Source organism: Phocoena sinus, chromosome 17, assembly GCF_008692025.1.
Source record: "Phocoena sinus isolate mPhoSin1 chromosome 17, mPhoSin1.pri, whole genome shotgun sequence".
NCBI classification, from domain to species: Eukaryota; Metazoa; Chordata; class Mammalia; order Artiodactyla; family Phocoenidae; genus Phocoena; species Phocoena sinus.
In genome coordinates, this window is record NC_045779.1 from 70,721,718 (window position 1) to 70,741,525 (window position 19,808).

At 37.9% G+C, this 19,808-nt stretch overlaps 1 protein-coding gene across 7 annotated transcripts in view; it reads right to left on the reverse strand.

Annotated features, from left to right (window-relative positions):
• LRRC6 (leucine rich repeat containing 6) overlaps nucleotides 1-19,808 on the reverse strand; it is an 86,880-nt gene that overhangs the window by 10,431 nt on the left and 56,641 nt on the right. Inside the window, exon 11 of one of the 7 annotated variants that reach the window (XM_032609716.1) lies at nucleotides 19,363-19,617. The exons of 5 other annotated variants lie outside the window; for them this stretch is intronic. In XM_032609716.1, coding sequence (XP_032465607.1) covers nucleotides 19,423-19,617 — 195 coding nt within the window. In that variant the 3' untranslated portion in view covers nucleotides 19,363-19,422. Of the gene's footprint in view, nucleotides 1-19,362; nucleotides 19,618-19,808 lie in introns of those variants that run through there. One more of the 7 variants, XM_032609717.1, reaches the window with a different exon arrangement.

Below are 19,808 nucleotides of genomic sequence, written 5' to 3' on the forward strand. Positions count from 1 at the left end.
AGCCGCTCCGCAGCATGTGGGATCTTCTCGGACCGGGGCACGAACCCGTGTCGTGCATCGGCAGGCGGACTCTCAACCACTGTGCCACCAGGGGAGCCCCAGGCAAGTTTTGAAAACAGTTTTAGCTGATCCCACGGCTTCTAGCCGCTCTGGATGCAATTCATGTATACAACCCACATTTATGGGATGCCTATAACATCCCAGGAACAGGATCAGGAACTATGATGCTATGGTGAACCAGAAAAGCATGGTCACTGCACTGATGAAACATCCCTCATCATCACTAAAATGATATACTTTGATCTATAGATGAGAGATAATAATTGTATAATTACACAGTCATTTAATGGACTGATTTTAGATATTTAGATGGTTTACAATGTCTCATAATTATACTATCATGTCTTCTTGTATACATTAATTGCTATCATATATCCATTTTATTAGGAGAGTAAAAAATTAGAATTATTAAGTCATAAAGTACTTTTTAAGCTTGATATATGTTGACAATTTTATTTTCGAAAAGATTACATCATCCTCTATTTCCTCTAGCACTTTATTAGAGTACTGTTGAATCTTCACAGGCATGGAATTTTATTGATTGTTTTGCTAGAAAACTGGTAGCGGTTCTGGAAAGGGGAACCAAATAGCTGGGGAAGAGGGATGGAAAAGATGTTTGCTTTACTTGTAAACTTAATACTTTGGAATTTTGTCCTGTAAACACATTATCTACGTATTGTTAAATTATTTAAACAAGGAGGCCATGAGACTGAGGGAACTCTAATACCATAGACATTTTTGTGCTTCTTTTGTAACTGTGATTTACCTCTTTTCTATTGGGGTTTGGTATTTTTCTGAAACACTTTCATGAATTTATATGTAATACTGATATTATATCTTCTTTGGTCTTTTGTGGTGTTTTTCCTCGGCAATGGGACATGTCAGCATTTGAAAAACTGTATATTGTCTTGTTTATTAGTTTACTGTCTGTTTTCCTGCCACTAAAATGTAAACCCCAGGAGGAATTTCTGTGCTGGGTACATGACAGGCCCTCAAAAATTATTTGTTCAATGAATGAATAATGGATGAAATATAAATGAACAATAAATGTTTATGAATGGTGGTTTTTGACATACAGCTTTGGTTAAAGTAACCAAAACTATTGCTTTTCCTTGGTGATTTCTGCCATTGTCAGCCAATCTCTGCAGAGAATAAAAGTAAATATTTACATTATCTCCACTTATATATTTATTTTTATTGAAGTATAGTTGATTTATAATATCATATTAGTTTCAGGTATACAGCATACTTTTATTTCTTTCTAAAAATATTTTAAAATAATATTTAATTCTTTAATCCATATGAAATTTATTTTGGTATAAGATGTGAAATAAGATGTCAACCTGATATTTTCCTAATTAACCAATATCTCCCAATCTTATATAAAAATTAATTTGAAATGGATCATAGACCTAAAGGTAAAAAAGCTAAAATGATAAAGCCCCTAGAATAAAACAAAAGAGAATATCTATGAATCTAAAGATTTCATGGACATGAGATAGGAAGCAACAATCCAAATAGAAATAAAATAATTCATATTAGCGTTAAATCTAAAAACTTCATTTTCTTACTGAATTAAAAATAATAAGCAAGTGATTGGCTGGGAAAAATGTCCAAAAAACACAAGCCGTGATAAGTAGCTTTGGGGTTTCATTCTTCAACTAATATTTATTTGGTACCTAGAAGACAGGTACTATTCCAGACACTGGATGAATCAAGGTCTCTATGATCATGAACCTTACACTTAGATGGCGAAGACAAACCACACAAAACTGAACAAATCAGATCGTTTCTTACAATGATAAATACTGTCATAACAATAAGCCAGGTAATATAACCGAGAAAGATGACTGACGGAATGTAGCTGGCCACGTTAGCACTGATGATCAGGAAAAGTGCCTGTTTAAAGGAGGCACTTTGTATCACCTGTGTGATACAAAGGAGACAGGCGTGAAAAGAAAAAGGGGGCAGAGTGCACTTAGCAAGAAAAACACCAACAAGTACAAAAGTCCTGTGGTGGGAAGTGAGGCTATTGTGCTCCAGGAAAGAAAAAAAAGCCAAGTCTGGGCCATAATGAGAAGAGGAAAGTGGAAGAAGAAGATGCTGGAAATGCAGGCAGATGCTAGCTCGTACAGAGCCTTCAGGGCCACAACAAGGAAATGTGAATATCACTCCAAGTGCAACGGGAAGCCATTGGTGGGCTTTAAGCAGAATAAAATGAACTGATTTATGTGTTTAAAATGTCACTTTGGCTTCTGCATGGAGAAAGAAAGGGTGGAAAGAACAGAATCAGGGAAAACAGGGAGAGGGCATCAGAGGTGGTCTGGTTGGGCCATGACACTGGCTTGGACAGGAGTGAAGAGGGAGATGGTGACAAGTGACTGGATTCAGGGTACATTTGGGCAGTAGTGCCAACAAGATGTAGGTTGTGAGGGTCAGAGATATGTCAGGGATGCCTCCTAGTCTTTGACTTGGCCAGGTGGGGAGATGATGGTGCCATTTTCTGAGACAGGAAAGACTGTGAGGCAAAAAGATCTGCAGAAGGAAATCATGGGTTCACTTAACCACTTTAAATTAGTCACGCCGATTACAAATTGGTTTGTCAGTTGGCAGCTGCTTGTAAAGGGTCTTTGATTCTAAAGCCTGTATAGTTTGCTAATGTTTACATTTTTAACTTTCCAAGTAATATATATTTTTTATTCCTTTTATGATTTAATCGCATTTTAGGACAGTATTTTCCAATTTTATTTGTTGGTTTACCCTATTTCATACACAATTTTATTTCTATTGACTTGTAATTAAATGTAATTTCTATAATTTTTCATTTGGAAATTAGTGAACTTTTCATAGGGTTTTGTTAATTATGAACTTTTTAAATGATCTTAATTATATTATTCAAATAATAAATGGTCCTACATTTTGTTGATCATATCAAAGACAGAAATTGGTCATAAATCTTCCAGTAGAGCTGATTCTGTTGATTTTCCCTATGTTTACAAGAACTTACATTTTATACATTTAAATAATGTACGTCTAATAAATATAAGGCAGTGGATCTTTATTTTATATTATTTTTTGTTACTATAGAATAATCCTGTTCCATTAAATGCCTTTGTGCTTTAAATTTTGTCACCTCTGATATTAATTTTGTCATAACTACTTTAATTTTGCTTGCATTCAGCTAATAGGGCTTTATGCATTCTTTTCTTTATACATTTCCTGTGTCTTTTAGATTCTTGTAAACTGTACAGCGTAACTGATTTTACATCAATTACCTTCCTACAGATTTTCTTTTTATGTTTCCTTCCTCATGCTTTCCAATTCCATGTAACTGTACTGACTTTTGTTTGCATTTATTTTCTGTAATGCTTTGTAATTTACCTATTTTTATTTAATTCTACTCAATTTCCCTAAAAACATTTATATTAAATGTTAACATAAATAAAGTGTAATATATATATTTGGGGGTTGTGAAATAGAAAATATTTATGTTTGTTCTCTCCACTCACACTTTTCCAATTTTCACGTTTTAATCTAAGTTGTATAAATCACATTGTTTTCTTCTTGTACCACCTTCTTCCAAGGAAAATAATAACTTTTGGAATCTTTTCGAAATCTTATTCAAAATAATTAAAGCTATTTCTATAAGATTACAGACTTTTAGACTAATACTTTAGAAGATGACAGTGTCTCAGTAGCCAAGGACTCATGGGTGAGGGATGTAACGGGGACTGGGGAATGAGAAGCCCTCATTAGGTCTTCAGTTCAATATGACATAGCAGGAAGATATCACAGCCTCAGTCCTAACCTGCAAAAGGATATCCTTAGGCGTCACATCTTCCTTCCACATTCAGTACACATCTTCCTTTTTTTTTTGCATTTCCAAGACCCTACCATAGGTGCCTAGCACACAGTAGGTACTCATTAAAATACATGGAATATTTGAATGAGCGAATGAATGAATGAAAGGCAACAGATTAGAACTAAGAGCAAAGACCCCTGGAGATGCTTATTCCTGCCTATTCTGTCTACAAATGGGGAAGAGGCAGGAGTTCTGTGGGCTGCAGCTTCATGCATGCTGGGCCCTGTTGGTGCTGGGTCCAACTAGTGAAGGAGAGATTTAGGGAACCATAGAAAATCCTAGCAGCTATGACTGTGACAGTAGTCTCTGAGGTAGTAACATAATTTCAAGTTTAAGCAGAAGAATGGGAAACTACTTAACAAGTGTCTGAGTCTGTTTCAAACTGGGACTTAGAAACTGGGGCAAGGGCAGGTCTGGGTTTGCGGCGGTGACAGTGGCTTCAACGAGGAGACAGGACCTATCATTTATTTTTCGCTTCCACAGTAATTTGCACAGTGCTTTAGTCATACTAGGTACTTAATAAATCTTTCATAAATTGAATAAATATTTTAATTGATTAATTAATAATTCATTAATTGTCTAAAGTTTTTCAGAATTTTGCAGGAAGTTTTCCATTTCTGAGTTCTACCACCTTATTTCCATGGTGTGGCAAGCCAAACATGCTAAATCATTCCCTCATCTGGTTAATAACTTCCATATAGTTTATTTATGGATGCGGCATGTTTTTCCTCCACCATCATTTTGCTTAAGTATACACATTTAATGTCTTCACTCATGCTTCATCAGTAATTTCTAAAAACGTCTCCACTTTTTTTTTCTTCATAAAACTTCCAAACTCTCTAAGCCCATTAGATAGCAACCTGTCTTGGCATAAGCCCGATGTTTGATCTGGAGGGGAGGGGAGGTGTGTCAGTTACTGGCTGAACAGTGCCCTTCAGTGAGGCTCTGCCCCATAAATGACATAGACGACTGCCTAGCAATACTTAAGTCACCTTTAGAAGAACTGGGGCACTTGAAAATTATCCACCTTCTTACATATTTCTGGTGTTCGTATTTATTAGTTAAATCCATAATACTGGTGTCGAACAGTTAAACGTGTAAAGCTCAGATTCCTGCAAAGGAATACTATTAATATAAAACTTTGGAATCAATAAGACTTTTTTATTTTCCTCTGGCATTAGAGGAAGTTAGTATTTATACCCAAATTTACTGTTGACATTTTAACAACTTCATGATTTGTTAACTGTTCTGATTGACTTCACTAAGAAAGGCACATAATTCACTGAGCCTGTTAAACAAAAACATTCCTTTAAAGAAAACAAGCTCTTTTTTTATCTTTAAAAAAGGTCATTAATCCACAATTAGAAAATATATAAATTATTTAAAAATCTTTGAACAGATAAAAATACCTGGATAAGTCAAACATTTTTGAAGTATATTCTATGTCAAATAAAGACATAATTGGTAGCAAAGAAAATTTAAATTTTTGAAAAACTGACCAGAAAAATAAGAAGGATAAGAATACTGGCTTTGATTCCAAAGATACCCAAGCTGTCTGAGGAAGAATTTTAAAGGTGCAATTACTGACATTCATATGTAAAATCAATATTGACAGTTGCATAAGACAGCTTCATGGCTTTGAAATAAAAGGAGAAAAAAATCTATCAAACGGTTCCTTCAAAATTCTTTTATACTTGTAAAGTGCAATCTTATTTGACAGCTCCCCATGGAGGATCATACACACACACAGCCTAAGATTGCAAATGATATTTTATTAGGTTAGGACAAACATCAAGAATGATGATGATGTTTTAAAAGAAAAGAAAATATCCTTTTAGAATCTTACTAGAGATAGTCTGAGTGGGAAATATCCTCCATGTACATGAAAATGTTCACGATCATTCTTGTTTGTTCTAGGCCAGCGATAGTTCAGAAGTGCTGGCGAGTTCACATTACCCCATTCCCCACACCCCGCAGCAGGGAAAAGCCATCGAGCAAATATTCTCAGCGGCTGGTTACTACTATCCCAGTTCCATCACCGCTGAGTTATTCTGAAGCACATGTTTTGCACTGTCTCCTAGAGCTTTCCCGCTGGGGCTGCTGACAGTTTGTCTTGACTGCCTTTCCTTCCCTACTCCATGACCAGCATCCCCATACTCCCCAAATAAACCACTGTACCCATCTCCCTATGGAGGCGTCTTCTTCTGGGAGGCTGCAAATTTAGGAAGTGTTTTACAGTTCAAATGTGAGTCTGCGTCTCACAATTTAGTCTCTGCAACAACCGTGGGACTCTCAAGTTTCCCTCGAGGCGGATGAGTAGGAACATGGTATAAGCAGATTCCAAAATACCGACTAGGTTTCTACTGGAATCCCGCTCAAGTCTCTCTGACCACCTCGTTTAATTTTCACAGTGGGCTGGGTACTCACTTGAAAAAAGATTCTCTATCTCCCTCTCTCTCTCTCTCTCTCTCTCTACCTACTTACCTATCTACCTACAAGCCTGTGCTCTGCAATGGGAGAGGCCACAGCAGTGAGAGGCCCGCGTACCGCAAAAATAAAAAAAAATTTTTTTTAAAAAGAGATGCTTCTATGATGGGGAGCCTGGAAAAGAGGTGAACACCCAATTGGAGTTGCTTTTAGAGATTATGAGAAAAGAAATGGAACAGAAGATATAGATGTCTGCTTTAAGAGTTTCACTGTGGGGCTTCCCTGGGGGCGCAGTGGTTGAGAGTCCGCCTGCCGATGCAGGGGACGTGGGTTCGTGCCCCGGTCCGGGAAGATCCCACATGCCACGGAGCGGCTGGGCCCGCGAGCCATGGCCGCTGAGCCTGCGCTTCCGGAGCCTGTGCTCCACAACGGGAGAGATCACAACAGTGAGAGGCCCGCGTACCGTAAAAAAAAAAAAAAAAAAAAGAGTTTCACTGTGAAGCAGGTCAGAGCAGTAAGTAGAGGGGAATGTTTTTATTTTGAAGAAGGGAGATGTTACAGCATGTTTTCAAATGTAAGATGTATAGCAGAAAATTCAGTGAAGAAGTAGAGAGAAGAGAGAATTGTCAGAGGGGGAAAAATGGTCCTTCAAAGGCAAGGGGTAATAGGAGGCAACACACATCTGGAGAGTTTGGTTAGATCACAGACAGTTCATCATAGAATCAGGATGGCCACAGAGGCTGAGCAAGGAAAGATGTGATGGTGACTGTATGTGGAGATGATCTTTTCATGCTTTTATTTTTTTTTTCTATTTTCTTTTGACATTTTTTATTGGAGAGAATTTTGAGGCCAGGAGGATGTTTTTTGTTGCTGGTGGTGGTGGTGGTGATTTTTAATTTTTAAAATATTTCCTTTGTGGGTAACACCTCTTTGCACCTTTTGAAAAGTTATAGGATCATCCTTGTAATGGAGGAATTTTGACATTGGTCTGTTTTTGGTAATTTTACTTAGAACTCGTTAATTGCTTTTGATCTGAATATTTTAATTCTTATGTTTTTAAGCTCAAAAAAGTTATGACTTCTAAAATTGTTCTCATTTTGTTGGTGTGACCATAACTAATTCTTTGATTAGACTTTCATCTAAGTGCTCTATATTTATAATATCTTGCATAGTTTTTAGCTCTTGTCCTTTAGCTACATTTTAGGAAGGCTCTTCAAGCTATTTTCCACATTTGCTTTGTTTTCCATGTCATTCCTTCTATTTAATATCAGCATTGCAGACTTTAATTCTGCTACTTCAGTGCTGGTTTCCATTTTGTTCTTCCTTATCTCATTCAGCACCTGTTTATCTCTAACTATTGCCTTTGCTCTCATCTTTTTGCATTCTTACTTGTCTCCATTCTCTATTTTTACACTTGCTATGTCCTCTTGGACCCTATCTAGAATTGCCAAGTTTTCTAAAATTTCCCTTTGATTCCTGCCAAATATCATTTTCTTTTTCCTTTTTATTTTTTTATTAACATCTTTATTGGAGTATTATTGCTTTACAATGTTGTGTTAGTTTCTGCTTTATCACAAAGTGAAACAGCTATACATATACATACATCCCCATATCTCCTCCCTCTTGCATCTCCCTCCCACTCTCCCGATACCACCCCTCTAGGTGGTCACAAAACACCAAGCTGATCTCCCTGTGCTATGCATCTGCTTCCCACTAGCTATCTATTTTACATTTGGTAGTGTATATATGTCCATGCTACTCTCTCACTTCATCCCAGCTTACCGTTCCCCCTCCCCATGTCCTCAAGTCCATTCCCTATATCTGCGTCTTTATTCCTGTCCTGCCCCTAGGTTCTTCAGAACCTTTTTTTTTTTAGATTCCATACATACGTGTTAGCATACGGTATTTGTTTTTCTTGTTCTGACTTACTTCACTCTGTATGACAGACTCTAGGTCCATCCACCTCACTACAAATAACTCAATTTCGTTTCTTTTTATGGCTGAGTAAGATTCCATTGTATATATGTGCCACATCTTCTTTATCCATTCATCTGTCAATGGACACTTAGGTTGCTTCCATGTCCTGGCTATTGTAAACAGTGCTGCAATGAACATTGTGGTACATGACTCTTTTTTTTTTTTTTTTTTTTTTTTGCGATACGCGGGCCTCTCACTGTTGTGGCCTCTCCCGTTGCGGAGCACAGGATCCGGACGCGCAGGCTCAGTGGCCATGGCTCACGGGCCCAGCCACTCCGTGCCATGTGGGATCTTCCTGCACTGGCGCACGAACCCATGTCCCCTGCATCGGCAGGCGGACTCTCAACCACTGCACCACCAGGGAAGCCCCATGACTCTTTTTGAGTTATGGTTTTCTCAGGGTATACGCCCAGTAGTGGGACTGTTGGGTCGCATGGTAGTTCTATTTTTAGTTTTTTAAGGAACCTCCATACTGTTCTCCATAGTGGCTGTATCAACTTACATTCCCACCAACAGTGCCATCGCGTTCCCTTTTCTCCACACCCTCTCCAGCATTTATTGTTTCTAGATTTTTTGATGATGGCCATTCTGACTGGTGTGAGGTGATACCTCATTGTAGTTTTGATTTGCATTTCTCTAATGATTACTGATGTTGAGCATCCTTTCACGTGTTTGTTGCCAATCTGTATATCTTCCTTGGAGAAATGTCTATTTAGGTCTTCTGCCCATTTTTGGATTGGGTTGTTTTTTTGTTATTGAGCTGCATGAGCTGCTTGTATATTTTGGAGATTAATCCTTTGTCAGTTGCTTCGTTTGCAAATATTTTCTCCCATTCTAAGAGTTGTCTTTTCTTCTTGTTTATGGTTTCCTTTGCTGTGCAAAAGCTTTTAAGTTTCGTTAAGACCCATTTGTTTATTTTTGGTTTTATTTCCCTTTCTCTAGGAGATAGGTCAAAGGGATCTTGCTGTGATTTATGTCATAGAGTGTTCTGCCTGTGTTTTCCTCTAAGAGTTTGATAGTGTTTGGCCTTACCTTTAGGCTTTTAATCCATTTTGAGTTTATTTTTGTGTATGGTGTTAGGGAGTGTTCTAATTTCATTCTTTTACATATAGCCGTCCAGTTTTCCCAGCACCACTTATCGAAGAGGCTGTCTTTTTTCCATTGTATATTCTCACCTCCTTTATCAAAGGTAAGGTGACCATCTGTGCATGGGTTTATCTCTGGGCTTTCTAGCTTGTTCCATTGATCTATCTTTCTGTTTTTGTGCCAGTACCATACTGTCTTGATTACTGCATCTTTGTAGTATAGTCTGAAGTCTGGGAGCCTGATTCTTCCAGCTCCGTTTTTCTTTCTCAAGATTGCTTTGGCTGTTCAGGGTTTTTTGTGTTTCCATACAAATTGTGAAATTTTTGGTTCTAGTTCTGTGAAAAATGCCATTGGCAGTTTGATAGGGATTGCATTGAATCTGTAGATTGCTTTGGGTAGTAGAGTCATTTTCACAATATTGATTCTTCCAGTCCAAGAACATGGTATATCTCTTCATCTGTTTGTATCATCTTTAATTTCTTTCATCAGTGTCTTATAGTTTTCTGCATACAGGTCTTTTGTCTCCTTAGGTAGGTTTATTCCTAGGTATTTTATTCATTTTGTTGCAATGGTAAATGGGAGTGTATCCCCTATTTCTCTTTCAGATTTTTCATCATTAGTGTATAGGAATGCCAGAGATTTCTGTGCATTAATTTTGTATCTTGCTACTTTACCAAATTCATTGATTAGCTCTACTAGTTTTCTGGTAGCATCTTTAGGATTCTCTATGTATAGTACCATGTCATCTGCAAACAGTGACAGTTTTACTTCTTCTTTTCTGATTTGTATTCCTTTTATTTCTTTTTCTTCTCTGATTGCTGTGTCTAAAACTTCCAAAACTATGTTGAATAACAGTGGCGAGACTGGGCAACCTTGTCTTGTTCCTGATCTTAGAGGAAATGGTTTCAGTTTTTCACCATTGAGAACGATGTTGGCTGTGGGTTTGTCGTATATGGCCTTTATTATGTTGAGGTAAGTTCCCTCTATGCCTACTTTCTGGAGAGTTTTTATCATAAATAAGGTGTTGAATTTTGTCAAACGCTTTTTCTGCATGTATTGAGATGACCATATGGTTTTTATCCTTCAACTTGTTAATATGGTGTATCACATTGATTGATTTGCATATATTGAAGAATTCTTGCATTCCTGGGATAAACCCCACTTGATCATGGTGTATGATCCTTTTAATGGACTGTTGGATTCTGTTTGCTCGTATTTTCTTGAGGATTTTTGCATCTATGTTTATCAGTGATATTGGCCTGTAGTTTTCTTTCTTTGTGACATATTTGTCTGGTTTTGGTATCAGGGTGATGGTGGCCTCGTAGAATGAGTTTAGGAGTGTTCCTCCCTCTGCTATATTTTGGAAGAGTTTGAGAAGGATAGGTGTTAGCTCTTCCTTAAATGTTTGATAGAATTCTCCTGTGAAGCCATCTGGTCCTGGGCTTTTGTTTGTTGGAAGATTTTTAATCACAGTTTCAATTTCAGGGCTTGTGATTGGTCTGTTCATATTTTCTATTTCTTCCTGGTTCAGTCTCGGAAGGTTGTGCTTTTCTAAGAATTTGTCCATTTCTTCCAGGTGGTCCATTTTATTGGCATAGAGTTGCTTGTAGTAATCTCTCATGATCCTTTGTATTTCTGCAGTGTCAGTTGTTACTTCTCCTTTTTCATTTCAAATTCTATTGATTTGAGTCTTTTCCCTTTTTTTCTTGATGAGTCTGGCTAATGGTTTATCAATTTTGCTTATCTTCTCAAAGAACCACCTTTTAGTTTTAGTTATCTTTGCTATCGTTTCCTTCATTCCTTTTTCATTTATTTCTGATCTGATCTTCATGATTTCTTTCCTTCTGCTAACTTTGGGGCTTTTTATTCTTCTCTAATTGCTTTAGGTGCAAGGTTACATTGTTTATTTGAGATGTTTCTTGTTTCTTGAGGTAGGTTTGTATTGCTATAAACTTTCTTCTTAGAACTGCTTTTGTTGCATCCCATAGGTTTTGGGTTGTCGTGTTTTCCTTGTCATTTGTTTCTAGTTACTTTTTGATTTCCTTTTTGATTTCTTCAGTGATCTCTTGATTATTTAGTAGTGTATTGTTTAGCCTCCCTGTGTTTGTATTTTTTACAGTTTTTTTTTCCCTGTAATTGATATCTAGTCTTATAGCGGTGTGGTCGGAAAAGCCACTTGATATGATTTCAATTTTCTTAAATTTACCAAGGCTCGATTTGTGACCCAAGATATGATCTATCCTGGTGAATGTTCCATGAGCACTTGAGAAGAAAGTGTATTCTGTTCTTTGTGGATGGAATGTCCTATAAATATCAATTTAGTCCATCTTCTTTAATGTGTCATTTAAAGCTTGTGTTTCTTTATTTATTTTCATTTTGGATGATTTGTCCATTGGTGAACGTGGGGTGTGAAGTCCCCTACTATGATTGTGTTACTGCTGATGTCCCCTTTTATGGCTGTTAGCATTTGCCTTATGTATTGAGGTGCTTCTATGTTGGGTGCATAAATATTTACAATTGTTATATCTTCTTTTTGGATTGGTCCCTTGATCATTATGTAGTGTCCTTCTTTGTCTCTTGTAACATTCTTTATCTTAAAGTCTATTTTATCTGATATGAGTATTGCTACTCCAGCTTTCTTCTGATTTCCATTTGCATGGAATATCTCTCTGCATCCCCTCACTTTCAGTCCGTATGTGTCCCTAGGTCCGAAGGACACAAGAGTGGGTCTCTTGTAGACAGCATATATATGGGTCTTGTATTTGTATCCATTCAGCCAGTCTGTGTCTTTTGTTTGGAGCATTTAATACATTTACATTTAAGGTAATTATTGATATGTATGTTCGTATTACCATTTTCATAATTGTTTTGGGCTTGTTATTGTAGGTCTTTTCCTTCTCTTGTGTTTCCTGCCTAGGAACGTTCCTTTAGCATTTCTTGTAAAGCTGGTTTGGTGGTGCTGAATTCTCTTTGCTTTTGCTTGTCTGTAAAGGTTTTAATTTCTCTGTCAAATCTGAATGAGATCATTGCTGGGTAATTTTGGTTGTAAGTTTTTCCCTTTCATCACTTAAAATATGTCCTGCCACTCCCTTCTGGCTTGCAGAGTTTCTGCTGAAAGATCATCTGTTAACCTTATGGGGATTCCCTTGTATGTTATTAGTTGCTTCTCCCTTGCTGCATTCAATATTTTTTCTTTGTATTGAATTTTTGATAGTTTGATTAATATGTGTCTGGGCATGTTTCTCCTTGGATTTATCCTGTGTGGGACTCTCTGTGCCTCATGGACTTGATTGACTATTTCCTTTCTCATATTAGGGAAGTTTTCAACTACAATCTCTTCAAATATTTTCTCAGTCCCTTTCTTTTTCTCTTCTTCTTCTGGGACCCTTATAATTCGAACATTGGTGCATTTAATGTTGTCCCAGAGTTCTCTGAGACTGTACTCAATTTTTTTCATTACTTTTTCTTTAGCCTGCTCTGCAGTAGTTATTTCCACTATTTTATCTTCCAGGTCACTTATCTGTTCTGCTTCAGTTATTCTGCTATTGATTCCTTCTGGAGAAATTTTAATTTCATTTATTGTGTTGTTCATCATTGTTTGTTTGCTCTTTAGTTCTTCTAGGAACTTGTTAAACGTTTCTTGTATTTTCTCCATTCTATTTCCAAGATTTTGGATCATCTTTACTATCATTACTCTGAATTCTTTTTCAGGTAGACTGCCTATTCCTCTTCATTTGTTTGGTCTGGTGGGTTTTTACATTGCTCCCTCATCTGCTGTGTATTTCTCTGTCTTCTCATTTTGCTTAACTTACTGTGCTTGGTTTCTCCTTTTCACAGGCTGCAGGTTCTTAGTTACCGTTGTTTTTGGTGTCTGCCCCCAGTGGGTAAGGTTGGTTTAGTGGGTTGTGTAGGCTTCCTGGTGGAGGGGACTGGTGCCTGTGTTCTGATGGATGAGGCTGTATCTTGTCTTTCTGGTGGGAAGCACTGCATCCGGTGGTGTGTTTTGGGATGTCTGTGAACTTAGTAATTTTTAGGCAACCTGTTAATGGGTAGGGTTGTGTTCCTGTCTTGCTAGTTGTTTGGCATGGGGTGTCCAGCACTGGAGCTTGCTGGTCATTGAGTGGAGCTGGGTCTTAGCATTGAGACGGACATCTCTGGGAGAGCTCTCACTGATTGGTATTACAAGGGGCCGGGAAGTCTCTGTTAGACCAATGTCCTGAACTCAGCTCTCCTACCTCAGCAGCTCGGGCCTGACACCTGGCTGGAGCACCAAGACTGTGTCAGCCACACAGCTCAGAAGTAAAGGGAGAAAAGAAAAGATAAATAAATAAAATAAAGGTATTAAAATTAAAAATTAAGAAATAATTATTTAAATAAAAAAATTAAAATGTAATTTAAAAAAAAAGAAAAGAGCAACCAAACCAATAAAACAAATCCACCAATGATAACAAATGCTAAAAACTATTTTTAAAAAAAAATCTGACAGACAGAACCCTAGGACAAATGGTAAAAGCAAACCTATACAGACAAAATCACACAAAGCATAAACCTATACGCTCACAAAAAGAGAAAAAGGAAATATATATATATATATATGTATATATGTAAAATAAAGGAAGAGAGTGACCAAATCAATAAACAAATCTACCAATGATAATAAGCTCTAAATACTAAACTAAGGTAAACATACAACTAGAAACAAATTAGGTGCAGAAAGCAAACCCCAAGTCTACAGTTGCTCCCAAAGTCTACTGCCTCAGTTTTGGGATGATTTATTGTCTACTCAGATATTCCACAGATGCAGGGTACATCGAGTTGATTGTGGAGATTTAATCCGCTGCTCCTGAGGCCGCTGGGAGAGATTTCCCTTTGTCTTCTTTGTTCACACAGCTCCTAGGGTTCAGCTTTGGATTTGGCCCTGCCTCTGCATGTAGGTCGCCTGAGGGCATATGTTTTCACCCAGGACGGGGTTAAAGGAGTGGCTGATTCGGAGGCTCTGGCTCACTCAGGCCGGCGGGAGGGAGGGGTATGGAATGTGGGGTGAGCCTGTGGAGGCAGAGGCTGGCGTGACATTGCACCAGCCTGAGGTGCATTGCGTTCTCCTGGGGAAGTTGTCCCTGGATCACAGGACCCTGGCAGTGGCAGGCTGCACAGGCTCCCGGGAGGGGAGGTGTGGAGAGTGACCTGTGCTTGCACACAGGCTTCCTGGTGGCTGCAGCAGCAGCCTTAGCGTCTCATGCCCATCTCTGGGGTCCACACTGATAGCTGCGGCTCACGCCCGTCTCTGGAGCTCATTTAGGTGGTACTTTGAATTCCCTCTCCTTGCACACCCCAAAACAATGGTGTCTTTCCTCTTAGGCAGGTCCAGACTTTTTCCCGGACTCCCTCCCGGCTCGCTGTGGTGCACTAGCCCCCTTCAGGCTGTGTTCACGCAGCCAACCCCAGTCCTCTCCCTGGGGGTCTGACCTCGGAAGCCTGAGCCTCAGCTCCCAGCCCCTGCCGATCCCGGCAGTTGAGCAGACAAGCCTCTCGGGCTGGTGAGTGCTGGTTGGCTCTGATCCTCTGTGCAGGGATCTCTCTGCTTTGCCCTCCACACCCCTGCTGTTGCGCTCTCCTCCATGGCTCCAAAGCTTCCCACCCCCTGTCTCCGCCAGTGAAGGGGCTCCTAGCGTGTGGAACCCTTTCCTCCTTCACGGCTCCCTCCCACTGGTGCAGGTCCCGTTCCTATCCTTTTGTCTCTGTTTTTCCTTTTTTCTTTTGCCCTACCCAGGTACGTGGGGAGTTTCTTGCCTTTTGGGAAGTCTGAGGTCTTCTGCCAGCATTCAGTAGGTGTTCTGTAGGAGCTGTTCCACATGTAGATGTATTTTTGATGTAGTTGTGGGGAGGAAGGTGATCTTCACGTCTTACTCCTCCACCATCTTGGAGGTCCTCTCCCAGATATCATTTTCAAAGATAGGTAGGTCTCTTTTAGAGTATCAGGATGATATTACCTTTTCCTTGTGATACGTTATTTTTATTTGGTAGGGCCTATTTACATTTTTCTTCTTCTGTTTTTTAAAAAATTTGAAAATTAAAAATTTTACAAAAATTAAATTTTAATTTAAAACATTAAAAGGTATAATTAAAGATTTATATTAAAATTTTCACTTAAAATTGAAATTAAAATTTTTTTCTTCTTCTTTTTAAAGAATGATAAGACCTATTCAGACTTGGTGTTTATGTCATCAGATAAGATAAGTGGCTTTTCCTTGAGTCTTTTTTTTTAATTGGGTCTATTTTTTCAGTGTTGGAAGTTTTAGGAATAGGCTGAGGATGAGAAGTAATGTTCTAAAAGAGTAGAAGTATGAATGGAACAGGAAAACCTAGCAAGATGACCAGGAGGCCCTCACTATAGACCCTCTTGAAATTAACATTCAGAGAATAAAAGTGAGTTTATGTTGGGTACATTGCAAGCATATTTGAGTAGAGAGAAAGTACTGAGAAACACGTGTCCAAATAATAAGGGAAAGGGAGTCTGAGACTGTGTTTTCTAGAATCACCATGTGTGATATTGACCTTAATACGTGACCTTCGTCTCCTGTGCTCAATATAGCAGAATCAAGCAAGATGTTCACCAACTGAAGTTGTAGATATATTTTGCTGTTCAGTTCAGATGGTACCTTCTTTAATCTCAGTTAATTATTCTGAAAGAACACCCAAAGGAAATCATGAAGCATATTCTTGGAGTGTTCCTGGAACTTGTCAATTGAGAACCTAGATGGGAGTTTAATTGAATGACAATGCAAGATTCTCCGTGAAGGCAACATTTCAGTTAAATCTTGTTAACTTGGACTGTGGTGACATCATGTGTCAGTCCCTTCCAGGCTGATGATGAGAAGACTGTGTATGGACATATCACTTAGTCTGACCACACATTTCAGAAAATATACTGAAGGCCAAGTGTAAACTCTTAGAAAATGCCATGGGGAATAATCCTACTCAGAATAGGAACAAAAATCATACACACAGTACCTATAAATAAACTTTAGAAAATATGTAGCATCTATAGAGAGAAAAGTGCAAAGCAAAACTTCTGAGGGACATAAAATGTGAGTAATAAATGGAAAATACATTATTGTAGTGCAGATCCGATTACGTAGATATATCAGTTCATTCCCACAACAATCTATAAATTCAATGCAACTCAGTAATAAAAATATTTACTAATAGGAATTAATATTGATTAACTTGACAATACTGATTACTAGTAATGGGTAATATTAATTAATAGTAACATGAATGCAGTGTGTATTGTGTCCCAAGTGCTCATCTAGGTGCTTTACACATTAATTTATATAGTCCTCAAAACAACCTTTTGAGGTATGAATGATCATTAATATCACTTTATGGACAAGGAGTCTGAGGCACAGCACAGAGGGATTAATAATTTGCTCAAGGTCACACAGCTGCTGAGCAGAAGTATCAGGATTTAACCCAGGTTCTCTGGCTCCAGAGCCCATTACTTTAATCATCTCTTTTTACTCTCTCTAAATGGTAATAGCAATAAAAATTCAAATGGCATTTCTGGAGGCAGAATTTGATAAAATTATTTGAAAGTTAACCTGGAATAATACACATGGAAAAACAATGAGGAAATGGTTGAGGAGGGAGGAGAGGAATTAGGGGAGATTCGTGTTCTAAATATTAAAATATATTTTAAAGATGCATTTAATGCATTCACTCGTTCAACAAAAATTTATTGAATACCTACTCTTTGCCAGTTTCTGTTCTAGGTGCCAGTGACACAGTAGTAACAAGAACAGACAAAAGTCCCTACTTTCATGAAGCTTAAATTTTTGTTGAGGGAGATAGATAGACAAAGAAATAAACAACTAAGTACATGGACTGTCCAGTGGTGATACGTTCTATGAAGAAAAATACAGCAGGAATAGGGGATAGAGAGTACTGGGATGGGGAAGGGGAAACTTTTAAAATATCGGGATCAGGAAAGACCCCATGGTAAAATAACACTTAAGAAAAAAAAAAAAACCTGAAAGACGGGAGAGAACAAATCATGACGATATCTGGGAGAAGGGCATTCCAGCAGAGTGAACAGTACGTGCAAAGGCCCTGGGGTAGGAGGATGCTTGTCACATTTGTGAAATAGTGAGGAGGCCAAGGTGGCTGGAATGATCGGAGGGTAAAGTGGTAGAAGATAACGTCAGAGAGATAATGGCAGGTGGAGGCTATCAGGGGATTTTGCTTTTAACTCTGAACGACTAGAAAACAAGACTTGGTCTGATTTACATATACTATAAAATGATCATTTGGCTGCTGTGCTGAACAAAGAAGAATAGTGAATTTCTGGTAGACAGGTGACACCCATAGGTCCATGTTTCTTGACTGGATATAGCTAATGTAATAAAAGGCACTGGAGACTGAGACTCTACACCAATCCCCAAAGCGAAGACGAATGAATACAACAGTGCCGGAAGCTAGAGAGAAATGCCACCGACAAGTGGAGCAGGATTGAGAAAAGCCTCATGAAACACAGAATGTTTCCTACTCCTCTATTACCTGGGCAGTTGACCTTCTTTCTATTCCCTAATGCCACTTTCTGAGAAAGCCAGAGTACCTTTGCATCCACTACCCCACTTGCCACTTCTAGCCAAGACATCAACCCTTGAAATCACGGTGGAGGAGATGGCCTTCTGGGAGATGTGATGTATAACGAGTTACGTTATAAAGATGGCAGATGGAGACAGGAATTCTGTAGGGAATGGCAAGGATTGTGATATCTGTGTATTCTATCAACCCACAGATTACAGACTTGGTGGCAGATGTTGGAAAGCATCTGGTATTGTAGAGCTAGCATGAGATGAAAGTCCCTGGGATGTGGAGCTGAGCTGGGAGAACCCACCAGCAGGTCAGCAACAGAATATCTAGCCATGACCCCTGTGACAGGGAACAGACTTAACGAAACTTGCCTATTTATCGGCACCCAGTCTGTATAGATCCGGCTTCATTTAGGGGTAGGGAAGGGAAAAGGATCCATTTGACATCTATGACAAAATACTGAATGAAATGTATCATAAGAAATATTTGAGCACTTTGTGGATTCCATTACAAATTGTGTCCTTGAAAAAATGTATACAAAGTTAATCACTGAATTTCCACAGATAAACACAATATAATCATCACAGCACAGACATCATCAAATAGATTAGCTTTTCACAAGTATTCTTTACAAATACTATCACAAAGAAGGAAAAACTAAACAGCAAATTTGATCTTCTTTTCATTAATTTAGAGTATCCAAGTATTATAAACTACTAAGGACTATATTAGACATTTCCGGAAGTACTAAGTTATCACTTAACATATTGACCACACTGTTCTGTGAAAGAAACAAAAGTATACCTAAGTGTCTACCTGATCTTTACAAAATGCTTTAAAATTCCAAGACGATGCCTCAGTCGTTATAACGCAAGTCAGACACGGACAATGCCACAGTAAGGTAGAAGCCTGTGCAATACACAGTAAGGCAGACACACAAAACGACTCAGTGGATGAAACTTCGGTACTTCAATTGTTTCCATCAATAGGAATTATGAAGATGTTAACTTTTAGTAACACATATTTTTAATAATAAGTAAGCATAAGTGAAGTTAGAATTTTATTTTTTAACTTTTGATGACTTTTTAAATTTAATTTTTAAGAAAAAGCTTTTGTTCTTTGAGCTTTACAGTCCTTACAAATACCTAACTCATGAGTCAAAAACAACTAATTCAGGGCAAGAAATAGCTACCTTTTAGGAGGAATAATGACAGAGGTGTATAAAAGAAATGATAAAAGTAAATAAACTAATATTTAATAATTAAAAGGAATAATGATAAATATAGCTTCACATCCATGTTACTTTTAGACAGTAGTCTAAAATCTTAAAAAAGTATATACCTCAAAGGAAAAAATGTTACGCATAGTTTCTTATTAAGAAAAAAAAAGAACCATTCTGATTCTTTCTATGTAAATTATCTCATCTTCAACCAAACACTTCTAAAATGCCTTTTCTTTAATAAGCCATTTTTTATACTTTTTATGTGTATGTAACATGAAGATTTAAACAGATATAAAGACAAAAAGGATAACGGAAATAGAATGTTGTATTCATTTAAAAGATTCATAAGCAGAGATAGCAGAGGTCTTCTGATCAACTGCCTGGCACCCTGTAAAAGGTACACAAATACACAAATCATACGTCTTGATTTCCTTTTAGGAAAATAGCAGTTACCATTTAATCTTTGGCTTTTCAGTTAGAATGGAAATTTCAAAAAAAAAAAGAAAGGAGAATGCTGATCGCAGTGTCATTCAGATGTCTCTGTCAAAACACTGAGGTAATTGAGTTACCGCTTAGATT